This window comes from Cornus florida, unplaced genomic scaffold (genome assembly GCF_030987335.1).
Source record: "Cornus florida cultivar Cherokee Brave unplaced genomic scaffold, ASM3098733v1 CherokeeBrave_3.0.0_Hap2_Chr08, whole genome shotgun sequence".
Classification (NCBI taxonomy): Eukaryota; Viridiplantae; Streptophyta; class Magnoliopsida; order Cornales; family Cornaceae; genus Cornus; species Cornus florida.
The window spans coordinates 23260381-23273043 of record NW_026775578.1 but is presented as its reverse complement, the minus strand read 5'-3'; the positions used below and the strand labels follow the sequence as shown (position 1 = coordinate 23273043).

At 37.1% G+C, this 12663-nt stretch overlaps 3 protein-coding genes across 4 annotated transcripts; 2 read left to right on the top strand and 1 right to left on the bottom strand.

Annotated features, from left to right (window-relative positions):
• The first annotated feature begins 211 nt into the window (after positions 1-211).
• Positions 212-673, top strand: LOC132270813 (7-deoxyloganetic acid glucosyl transferase-like). Its single transcript, XM_059772020.1, has one exon. The coding sequence runs from the start codon at positions 212-214 to the stop codon at positions 671-673; it is 462 nt and encodes a 153-aa protein (XP_059628003.1).
• Positions 589-2157, top strand: LOC132270812 (7-deoxyloganetic acid glucosyltransferase-like). Its single transcript, XM_059772019.1, has 2 exons — positions 589-725; positions 845-2157. Exon 2 carries the CDS (start codon positions 853-855, stop codon positions 1780-1782), a length of 930 nt encoding a protein of 309 aa, XP_059628002.1. The 5' UTR covers positions 589-725; positions 845-852; the 3' UTR covers positions 1783-2157.
• A 908-nt stretch (positions 2158-3065) lies between these two features.
• LOC132270814 (pleckstrin homology domain-containing protein 1-like) lies at positions 3066-7989 on the bottom strand. Of its 2 annotated transcripts, none has more exons than XM_059772021.1 (2): positions 7390-7989; positions 3066-3443 (listed from the first exon to the last, which is right to left on the bottom strand). In XM_059772021.1, exon 1 carries the CDS (start codon positions 7868-7870, stop codon positions 7448-7450), a length of 423 nt encoding a protein of 140 aa, XP_059628004.1. In that variant the 5' UTR covers positions 7871-7989; the 3' UTR covers positions 3066-3443; positions 7390-7447. The 2 variants fall into 2 exon arrangements, with proteins under 2 accessions (XP_059628004.1, XP_059628005.1); XM_059772022.1 differs by lacking the exon at positions 3066-3443 and adding an exon at positions 7121-7259.
• Between the last annotated feature and the right edge of the window lie 4674 nt (positions 7990-12663).

The following is a 12663-nucleotide window of genomic DNA, read 5'->3' as shown; positions in this document are numbered from 1 at the left end:
ACGTATACACCACCAAGTGAACGCCACGTACTCATATATTTACAACACTATCAAAATAATTGAAGGAAAAGATCAATTATTGAACCACGAAGATGTACAATGGGCACCAATAATTCACCCATCAAGCTCTATCACACCACAAACCATATATATACACGAGTCTAGGTGGACTTTGTATGTGTTTCTGCCTTGGAGTATCCAAAACCATTAGATGGATCACCAACAAGAAACACTCCCGCCTCACATACTCCTATTTCCTGTGCCGATGCATGGCCATGTGACCCCCATGCTCAAGCTAGCCCAGCTTCTCTGCCTTCATGACCTCCATGTCACCATGCTCATCTCCGAGTACTACCACAGTCGCCTCCAACGCCACAGCAAATTCCAATCTCGCTCCCTTCTCCATCCTGCATTTTGCTTCAAGACCATACCGGATGGCCTTCCCGAAGACCATCCGCGTGTTGGTGAACGAGTTGTGGAACTTACGCCTCCGAACATAATAGAACCACTTTTTAGAGAGTTGATGATATCCACTAATTACCTGGGCTCTGAAACTCGAAGGCCCCTGACATGCATCATAGCAGACGGGATCCTGAGTTTTGCAGGTGATTTTGCTTTAGAAAAGGGAATACCATTCATTTATTTAACAGTCATCGGCGCTGGCAGCCTGTAGCCTTTTTTCCGTATTCCCCAACTCATTGAAGCAGATGAAATTCCCTTGAAAGGCATGTTCTCCTACTCTTGTTTTCTTTAATGAGAAAACTAATGATCTAAAAGAAAAGAACTCTCTTTTTCAGCTACTAAGTAACCACTCGATCACATGCTGCTCTTATTATGCGTTGAGGAAATGGCATGGACTTACTTGTACATAGTGTCCCGGGCATGGAAGGTTTTCTCCGGCGGCGTGATCTCCCAAGTTTTTACCGTGCCGGCGATACCAACGACCAGCATCTCCAAGTCATGAAGACTGTCTGCAGAAAAAAACTTCAGGCGCAAGCCCTCATAATCAACACCTTTGACAATTTAGAAGGATCCATACTCTCTCATTTGCGCACTCACTTCCCCAACATATACACCATCGGACCATTGAACGCTCACCTGAGAACCAGACTCACGGCCAAGACGACAGCATCCTCCTCCTCAACCGACTTTGGCAGTTTCTTGGAAGAAGACCGGAAATGCTTGACGTGGCTTGATTCGCAGCCGTCCAAGTCTGTCATCTACGCGAGCTTCGGAAGTGTCACTGTAATGACAAGGGAGCAGTACATGGAGTTCTGGTACGGTTTGGTGAATAGTGGGAAGTGGTTCTTGTGGGTCATAAGGCCGGACTTCATTGCTGCCGGCAAAGATGGAGAGAGTCAGATTCCGGTGGAGCTGGAGGAGGGTACAAGGCAAAGAGGGTTCATGGTGGGTTGGGCCCCACAGGAAGAGGTGTTGGCACACCCTGCTTTTGGTGGATTTCTGACCCAGAGTGGGTGGAATTCAACTATGGAGAGTATAACTGCTGGAGTACCCATGATTTGTTGGCCTTACTTTGCAGAACAAATGGTTAATAGTAGGTTAGTGAGTGAGGTTTGGAAGCTTGGTTTGGTCATGAAAGATACGTGTGATCGAGTCGTGGTTGAGAAGATGGTTAGAGACCTGATGGAAGTGAGAAAGGATGAGTTCCAGCAACAAGCGGATCAGATGGCAAAGATGGCCAATCGAGCTGTAAGTGAAGGTGGATCGTCTTACTCTAATTTGGACCGTCTAATTCAGGACATAAAATCGATGGTTGTGTGACTATACATGTTTTGAAGACATTGGATGAACCGCACCCTTCTGATAATCTAATTTTATTGTGGTTGGTAGGAGCAGAAGGCAGTAGAGAATGGGGCTGTACCAGTGAGTGAGCCAGAGGAGAAAAACCAGGGCCAGAAAGTTGGATACGTGCATGCAATTGATGGCATTATGGTGAGGATGGAAAGCTATTTGGCTCAGCCACAATCACAATAGAGAAAGAGACTCGTGTATTCATTAATCTACCTCCTTAAAGTCATGTTATTTTAAATCTGTATGAGTCTCATATCAGAGGATGTGTATGTCTCTCAGTAGCAATGTCCATTAGTCGTATTTGAAGTAGAAAATGAATGAGTTGGTAGTGAAACACTTTCTTCCTGAATGCTTGCACCTCGATCCTGACAAATATCATGGAACTCGTAGCTCCATAATGACAACAAAATGACTGAATATGGGCGTTATGTTTCCTGGAGATATATATGGTTCCATTTCTTACTTTTAAAATCTGACTCGGGTTATACACACTGGTACTTTCTAAACCTCCAAGGGTTCGAGTCTTTCTTGCCAAGGGAAGAAAAAACGAGTCTTTCTTGCCAAGGGAAGAAAAAATAAAAGAAAATTGGATTCTGATCTAATCAGGAACTTATCAGTGATATCTGTTATGAATATTCATCATGATTAACAAATTCAGGAGCTCCTAAACACCCAACACTAGATGGGTGGTTCCTTCTATTAGGTACCGCATTCTTATTTATTTATTTTTTTCTTATTATTTTTTAATTTTATTTTTTTTGTGATAGAACATAGCCGACAAACACACTACTGTCACAATAAGGAAATGAACCCTAACCACTAGGCAAGGCAACACGTCACAATCAAACGAAAAACAAAGGAACCCACGAGGGATCGTCAATATCTTATACTAGGACATTTTCTAATTTGGAGAGAGGAGCTAAATGCACATTGGTGGACAAATCAGTACAATTGCACAATCAAGGTTCTGAAGGATTTGTAACCTCCGGGTAAGAAAATCACTAATCTTCCCTCTTGTTTTCTTTTTCCTATAGGTTAAAAGTACGGAAAGTGGAAATTAAGCATGCTGCATTTGGTGTTTGAATAATTTCTATCCTCTTGAACACAAATGTGAATTATGAAACAGCAGGAGAGGCATCCACAAGGGGATATTTACAGTTGTATTATCCACGGAGATGTGTATCAAGATGCAACTAGCTGGCAAAGAACATCTGTTACTAAAAATCACATCCATGAAGAGGAGGCAGAGGAAGAAGACAATGGAGCTATCATTTTGGCTTCAACTCATTGCTAGAACCCAGAGGTTGGTTCATTACAAACGATGATAAATAAATTTAAAGGTCAAAAACTTAGAACTAGAGTTTAATTTCGAGTCAGCCAGTCTCAGCCCTATTTTATTTCAAATTTTCACCCTTCTATATATATACAAAGTTTATTAAAAGAGAAAACAAAAATGCATGGATATACAAAGTCTTCGAGTAACAACACCGAGTTATTATTATTTGGGAGGATTAATAAGATTATAGATCTTCCTCTCTAGAACTTCCTTTTTCTCTTTGTACCGTCATCTTCTTCCACTCTCCCATTCTTCTCTTCCTTTCTTCCCTTCTTTTCTTCTCTCTCTCCTCTTCCTGCATCAATCAGATATAATGTCAGGTGGCCTATGATACAAGTAAGAAATGTCTAGGGTATCAAGAACAGAGGTAGCCTTAGAAACCCCAACTAGTATGAACTGCACTGCTGTTGTCATTTAATCTAAAACTAACTACGATGACGGGACTAAGAATGTGTGACAATCTTGCGTATTAATCGAAAACAATGGGCTTAGTCCATATGGAGGAGTAACTTTAATCGTAACATCCAAGCATAAAGGGAGCAAACCAAATGTATCATGGTTTATCCAATGGGTGCAAACAACAAGACACTGGTCTTAGTACCCCAAACCAACCCATTGAACTAGATATTTGGCACCCAACTATCACGAGGAATTCAAAATCACAAGTTGGGAAGCAAAGGGCTCAGTTGTCTAAAGATCTAAATTCTTATTAAACTTCCTGTTACCCTCTTTTACCATTATAAGCTAATGCACGGGAATTAGAATGGCCTTGATGTAGTTTGATAATTCTTCATGTAGCTATGAAATAAAATGCTAGGCTTACAAATCCTGCATGGAAGTAGAAATAATGTCAACTTTTTTAGAAAAACTAAAGATTCTAAACAACCTGTTAGAACAACTATAAGAAAGATATTTTTATTGTTCAGATCCATGCTCCTAGATAAAGATAAGAGATTCCTTTTTTGACAAGTCTTATGTAAGAGATTCCTAATATAATGTCTGAAATAAGGATAGGATTTGAGTATAAATTCCATAAGTTTCAAGAAGATTTGATCTTTCTAAGAATAAATATTAGTATAGCAATCTATCGAGGCCAATGGGGTTATGGTATTAAGGCCTCGTTTGGCAGAGCTTTTGCTTCTGCTTTTACGCAAAAGAAAAAGAGAAGCAGAAGTTATGACTTCCATTTAGCTTATGTTAGTGTTTGGAAACTATACTTTAAAAGAGTTTTTTATGCCAGAAGAGCTATTTTATTTGTTTGGTAAAATATTTGTTGAAGCTCTTCCAATACTAAAATAACTATTTTGTCCTTAGATGAATTGTTTTTTGTTTTTGTTTTGAACTATAAGACAATAACAAAATAATTATGTTTTTTAATCCAAAAGTCCTCTCCATTTTTCAATTTGAAGGTTCGGAGATACACAAGTATTTGAAGACCAATTTCAATTTGAAGGTTCAGAGATACACAAGTATTTGAAGAGACCATTAGAGGGTGAATTGGTTTAATCAAAATTTTAGTTCTGTTTCGCAACTAGTTATGAATCAGAAGAAAAAAAATATTGATTGACATGGAACAGGGAAACATCCAAAGAGCCTTTAGACTTAAAAAAAAAAATCACTATGATTGAAAAGAAACACACTTTAGGTTCCTCACCCTTTCCTTCTCTTCACTCACAGTGACGATTTTTACAACCTCGGTATACAACCTACAGCAAATCAATCACTTACTCACGTAAACAAATACACCAAGCTGTGTCACACACAAGTTGTTTACAGTCATTTGAAGCTCATCTTTCAAGAGACTCGAACAGAGAGAGAGAGAAACACCAAACAGAGAGCCAAAGAATAAAATGAAATTGAAGAGCACTAGTACCCATTAAAATGACAGAGAGAGAAACACCAAACAGAGAGCCAAAGAAGAAAGACTCAGCAAAACCCAACAGTTCTTGGATTGCTCTCCTGCTTCTTGCCTAAATATTTTTAAGTTGGAAATTATTTCCATGGCCAATTTCATGATTTTGTCAACTGGAAACCCAAACCCTAACTAGTAAATTCATGGTTAAGTGCCCCAATTCAAACAAACTCAGCTCGTTGTAGATCACCCTTTTTGCCGAAGGTGGAGCATAAATCACGAACAAGACTGTGATCCAATGAATTCACATAGTTTTATTGAAAAGGGGTGTTCGTGTGTGTACATATGTATATCAATATATAGCTACAAACATATTCCAGAGATACAGAAAAAGAAGTGAAGATGAAAGAAACCTAATTTGAGCGAGATGCCTGTGTCGTGAACGTCAGTTGCAGCGAGAGGGGTAAGAGGAGAATGATGATGTTGTAGGATACAATTGGAACTTTATTTCTTTACTTTGAGTTATGAGGAGTACGGTTGGTAATATGAAATATTCATTAAATCTCCGAAAAAGCTTCCCGCATCTCTTCCTACAGAAGCTAGGTCATACCAGCTTCATCTAAACGCTCTTCTAGAGCCAAAAGCTATTTTGCCTAATTCATCCAAACACTCAAAAGATAAGCTTTTTGACTCTAAAAGCCAAAAGCGGCTTTTTAAAAGCCAATCCAAACAGGACCCAAGTTTAATATAGGATATGGCATAATAAGGTAGAGACGATGAGTTTTATACATTATAATTGTCTTTTATTTCTAGTTTTCTACAGATGATTCAGCCAAGAAGGTGGAATCTTTGAAAACCTTTAGGCTATGTTCGGCTGCATATAATTGGGGGGGTTTGGGATTGGAATTGGTAGAATTGAAGAAAATTTTAGTTGAATTTTCTGTAACTTTGAACTAAACTTTTCTCCAATTCCACCAATTTCAATTTCATACAGCCGAACACAACATTAGTGATTTTGCGAGTTTTATCATTCTATACTTCACATGTAGTCAGTCACATCATAAATAATCTGATTAAAATCCCTAGCCATGCCTCCTTTATATTAATGTAAACTTCAAGTTGGCTCCTTATTGATTTCTTTTGTACAAACGTATGCATGTACCAAAGGGACCAAAATAAAAGGAAGCTGCAATCATGTACATGAGAGTTGAGACACGTATGAGCGTACCTCCAATTTACTTAGACATTTATCACCAACATGAACTCAAGAAAGCAGAGCGTTTAGGAAGCCAAAGAAAAATTCAAAATTATGCCTTCTAAATTATGTCCAGGGAGTTCCAATCCCTTAAAGGTTTGTTGATTTCTCTCCCTTCAAATGCTACACATTGCACATAAAGGAGACCTTGCCAGGCCTTTTTATTCCTCCTATTGTCAACCCGCTCACTAACTGCCCAACGGCTATCTAATTGAACCCCAAATCAAGCTAGGGATCCAAAATTGCAACAAAATGTGGCACCATTTCCCAGAAACCTCACAATCAAGTAATTAACACTTTCCACTGAAGCTTTGCACACTGTATAAAGTTATCTATCTTGCTGAACATTGTCCAGAAAATAAAGGTCATCTTCAAGCATTCAACACAAATATCCCTTTCCAGGGAAAGAAAGAACCCCAACAACAAATCTGCCCATGACTTTCAATAATATACCATTTTCCAACTTCTTCCGCCTCAAAATATCCTCCCCATTTCAGTATTTTCTGAAGAACATGTTGAACATCTACAAGAACACCTCCAGATCCACCTCCAAAACTCACTGCTCCGGAGATTTCAACCTTGAATAAACCATTAGAATGTTTCCCTTCTTTAATTAGAAGAACAATCCCAACATCTCTAGATTTGCTTACTGTATCATGTCAATATCTAGAACCATGAAAAACATAGGTTTCAATTAACTTAACGAGTAACTTTATGATAAAACCTAGGATGTTTATTAAGATGAATATGGTTTCTTAAATTTTATTGAAAAAGTAAAATTAGTCACAGAGTATTTCAGTCCTTTTTGCCTCAAAAACCATTCTCGGCACGAATAGAACCCAAAATTCGACATTCACTCTCTTGGTACAACAAATGCAAAGGGACTATAACATCAAATTAGCAATATTCACCATACAGCTGCTAAACAAATCAAAATCTGCAATTTACACAAATCCTTGATCTTCCAACAGTTGGAGATCAGAAATTGAAAAACCCTACAAGGTCTTCAATTCAACAACACAATCCCTCACAATAAAGGAAAGAAACGAAATTTTAGTCATTTAAGATATGATAATAACAAAAAACAGGGTAATCTTACAAGACGAAATAAGATTAGAAAAGAAAAGAACATACCTAATTTTACAGGAAACACTGACCGAATCGAACGAACCAGAACCGTCGATCTCAATTTCTATTGATAATCGACGACTTCGTTATCAGTGACGGATCTCGAATGCTGAACGATGGACCGTCCGATTGAATTGATCCAGTCCTCCTTCTCTTTCTCCGAATCGGCGATGAAGTACATGGTTTCGGAGTTAGTGGAGAGCTCGAAAGCAAACTGTTTGTTGAGGACGTCCTCGGCGCCTTTGACGGTGAGGCAGGTGGCCACTGGGATGACGCCACGTGGCCTGGATACGGCGGTGATGGTGGACTGTTTGAACCAGAAGAGCTTGCCTTGTTTGAGGACGAACCAGCGGCGACGCCAGGTCTTGATGTACTCGCCTTGCTTGGTTAGCCAACCAGTGCGCTCTGGGTTCGACCAGAACTCCACGCCGTCGTAGTCTTCCGGGGGCTGGGTCGAGCCCATCATGGAATGCCAGAGGCTCGCCATAGTTCGATTGTGATGTCGACGGGAGCAAACAGCAAAGAGGAGTTAGAGGGAGAAGACGACGATTCTCTTGTAAGTTGAAAGGTAGGTTTGCAACTGGTTGGAATTGGATGCTATATGATTTTTTATCTTTATTTTTTATGGATATTTTATATTATTATTATTATTATGATTATTATTTTATGCATATGTTCTTTAAACATAACTTATATACTTATCCTTTTCACAAATTGTCCAAATTTATATAAGAAGTTATCAAATTTTATATTTTTTTTGGGGAAGAAGTTATCAAATGCCGACAACCTTTCCCTCTCATACTTTACAATCACCTTGTATCCCGCGTCCTTTTGGCCCTCCAAATTTTGGAAAGTTGGCTCTAAGCTATGGGCATGTTTGGTTTGTGCAGTGGTGTGGTGTGTTCCTTACAGTGCTACAGTAGTATATTTCAGAACCCATGTTGTTTGGCCCGCCTTATTGTGTTCTCAACAGTAATAGAACACTTGCTCCACAAGCTCAAAATTTGGCCCAAAAGTTGGAACAACAATTTTTTGTTCTATGTTGTTCCAGCCCATCTTTTTTACTGTAGTGCAGGTTAGAAGAAAAATTTTATTAGGGCAAATCATTTCAGCCTCCCAATCGCCTTCGTCTCTATTCTCGTTCTCAGCTCTAGAACTTGCTCCCTCTCTCTCTCTCTCTCTCTCCAACTGCAAACACAAAATCTACAAGGATCAGAAGTTCAAAACGGGCCCTAAGCAATTCTCCATCTCTCTCTCTCTCTGCAACTGCAAACTTGTATGAGTTTTGTTTTAATTTTTTTTAGGGCAAATAATTTCAGCCTCCCAAACGCCTCCATCTCTATTCTCGATCTCTCTCTGCAACTGCAATCTTGTATGGGTTTTGTTTTAATTTTTTTTAGGGCAAATCATTTCAACCTCCCAGACGCCTCAATCTTTATTCTCGATCTCTCTCTGCAACTGCAAACTTGTTTGGGTTTTGTTTTAATTTTTTTAGGGCAAATCATTTCAGCCTTCCAAACGCCTCCATCTCTATTATCGATCTCTCTCTCTGCAACTGCAATAGTGGGTTTTGTTTTAATTTTTTTTAGGGCAAATAATTTCAGCCTTCCAAACGCCTCCATCTCTATTCTCGATCTCTTTCTCTCTGCAACTGCAATAGTGGGTTTTGTTTTAATTTTTTTTAGGGCAAATAATTTCAGCCTTCCAAACGCCTCCATCTCTATACTCTCTCTCTCTCTCTCTCTGCAAATGCAAACATGAATGGGTTTTGTTTTAATTTTTTTTAGGGCAAATCATTTCAACCTCCCAAATGCCTCCATCTCTATTCTCGTTCTCAACTCGGCAAATCCAATTTTAGGGCAAATCATTTCAGCCTCCCAATTGCCCTAGTCTCTCTCTCTCTCTGCAACTGCAAGTTTGTTTCTAATAAATCAACTAATCAAGCTCTGTAATTTTTGTTTTGCAAACTAATCAAGTGAAGTAATTAATTTATTTTAATCATTAAAAAAAATTTAATAATTTCTATTCCAAAATTTTCAGAGCAAATTTTCGTCGCCAAACATGTTTTGTTTTCCTTTCAGAATACTATACCATACAACACTTGTTCTGTTCTAGGCTAGAGCATTATATTACACCACACAACACTTCCCAAATAGGCCCTATGCCATGACTCGTTCCATGTTTGATTTGCACGATATTGGCATTCACAATTTTTGTTTACACGGTTACGAGTGTCGATAATAAGTGGAAAATCACCGCCAGTAAATAGTAGGCCATTTCTCTAATTTGAAATAAGTGAAGGAGAATTGAACACATTAATTAAAAATATTGGTTAACTAAATTTTTACTATCCTTATATTTCATATATAAAAACTTTAGATATTGTATTTTATATATATATATATATATATATAAACGTATTTAAATATTGTATCCAAAATACGTCAAAACTCATGTAATTTCACTGGAGTATTATGCAGAAACTCAAGAGTATCATCCATAAATCTAAGCTTTGTTCATCTAAATCTCGATTTTGGGTCTGTTTTTTCTTATATGATTAAAGAGCATAAACATCATTGGTTCGCAGTCTCTTTCGTAGAATTTTGTTAGGATTTTACATATAGCATAAGTATGAAATAAAGTACATACGGCTTGGCAGTCTCTTTCGTAGAATTTTGTTAGGATTTTACATATAGCATAAGTATGAAATAAAGTACGTACGGCTTGGAATACAAAATACGTATTGCTTGAGATGTTAAGTAGGATTATGTTGGGATGTTAAGTATATGAGATGTTGACTTAAATTACAAACTGTTATGCAGTACACAAATAATTAAACAAAAAAATCATGCCAGTCCAGATGTTGCTCTGTTCTAATAGGGTAAGTCCAGATGTTGCTCTGTTCTAATAGGATAATGCTTAGCTTAACCCAAACTCATCCCTTGTGTGTTCCAATAATAATTTACCATATTAGTTTTAATAATAAAATAATTCACATCTTCCTGTATTTTCTCGAATCAACCATTGAATAAACGTGGATTATTTTTTTATTAAATCTGATGTGATAAATTATTATTGGAACACACAAGGGGTAAGTAGGGTGAAACTACTCAACGATGAGTAGGTAAGCATTATCCAAAATTTGCTCTGTTAATTTGGAATAAAATGACCGAGTGTACTAAGAAAATGAAGGAAAAATTTATGAAAACAAATAAATGAAGAAATAAATCTGAGAAATTTATGGAAATAAAGGAATTGAGAAATAGATGTGTGATTCGTTTTAGAAACAAATCAAAGAGAATTATCGAGATTTGAAAGAAAAAGAAGATAATAAGTAAAAAAATGATCTCTTTATCTCTTTACCTTTCTCTCTTTGAAACCTTTGAGTAAATCTAAGCAACTGGGGGGATCTGGGTTGCTGAAATGGCAGTGTGGAGGGAAAAATCCCCCTCCAGTAAGAGTCCTTCGATGGATTGTAGAAGCCCTATCTTAATCAAGCCCAAGTTAAGTCACTATCAGCCCAAGGTTGCCAATGTTAAACTTTTAGCCCGTTAACAAGCTCATCTGGCCCAAGTTGTATTTAACCCAATTTCAATACAGATTGACCAAGTCCTACTTATCAAATGATCCTTCATAAAAGGAAGTTCTACAAAAAAAAAAAAAAAAAAAAAAAAACTGGCATAGAAAGAATTGTAGAAGGAAATAACTTTGTAGGTAAAGAATTATATATGGAATGAATTGGAGGACAAACAGATCTGAATTATTCTTGTTAATTGTTATTTTACCTAGAGTGAGTTGTACTTATTCTTTTAATTTTTTTAGTTAAGTGAATTTTTGCACCTATATTTTGGGAGAGAAGAAACTGGTATATATATATAAATTGTGTATAAGACAAATACACATTTTTATCCACCTTAGTAACTACTGTTCATTAAAAAAAATGGAGGAAATGGACAACTGTTAGACTGTAGAGAATCTTGATCTGTCAACAATCTTTTCCTAATTTTTTTCATAATATGACATGATATTTGGTTAAATAGACATTGCATTAAGAGATATAGAGGCGTGGAGTGGTACACTTCACACTCTCATTTCTTGTGGTCGTTGTGACAAAATCACAATGGTAGTATTGTTGAAAATAATAATAATACTACCTCCGTTCCAAAAAAAGAGTGTCGCTGGGAACCATGATAGTTCAATTTGTGATAGTCACGATTTCCCAAAAGTGACACTTATTATAGGACGGATGGAGTAATAAATAAGTAATAGTTAGGTGTCACCCTTAATAAAAATAAATAATTCAAAAGTTTTGTTTAAATCTATTATGACACATATTTACAAAATATATATATATATATATACACACAACCATTGGAGATGCTCTGATGGTATATATATACCTATTCCTATATCTGATTTGGTAAATGAAAATGTAGCCACTATATTTGATTTAGTAATTAAAAATGACTTACGTTCGATTGATTCAATATCGATGAATCTAGAAAAGAGGGTTGAGGGTTGGAACGAATGTATAACAAGATTCTTGGAATTCCTTGGGGATTCTTGATTGGTGCTGAGCTAACTACAATGCCCCCCGTAACCCAGCAGATAAAGTACATTACATAGTCCGTTTTAGGGATTGGCGACTTACCCATTCTGTGACTTTGGCACTGGACGTTCCCAAAATGGGTACTATCAGGTCGGGTGAATTCAATAATAGACGCCTGTTGGCATTCCAGCCTAAGTCGATATTGAAGCATGGATCGAAATAGATACCAACAGTAATAAAAATACTAAAACCAGCACTAAGAATGATCAAATAATTCATCAAAGTGATAAGAAAGATCTTTTTTATCTTCCGATTCATCAAGAGTGGACAAATTTTAGCGGACGGTGCCGCTACAGTTGGTGGCGAACTCGCTTTGGGGAAAAATATATTAGTAGCTTATATGCCATGGGAAGGTTACAATTCTGAAAATGCAGTACTCATTAGCGAGCACTTGGTATATGAAGATGTTTATACTTCTTTTCAAAAAATAGATTTTACTTAATCAAAGATCCAACTGATCACCACGTCTGTATTGTAAATATGTAGTTACAAATAATCCAGCCAAAGTAATAGGAATTAGACCTAACACGATTCCAAATAGAAAAACTTCAATCATTTCAATTTGTATCTATTTTTTGTTGATCCACATCAGCAGTGAGTTTATTGATCCACATCAGCAGTGAAGACAGTGTACATCGAATCACGACCTAGTATTGTCCATATAAGAAAAT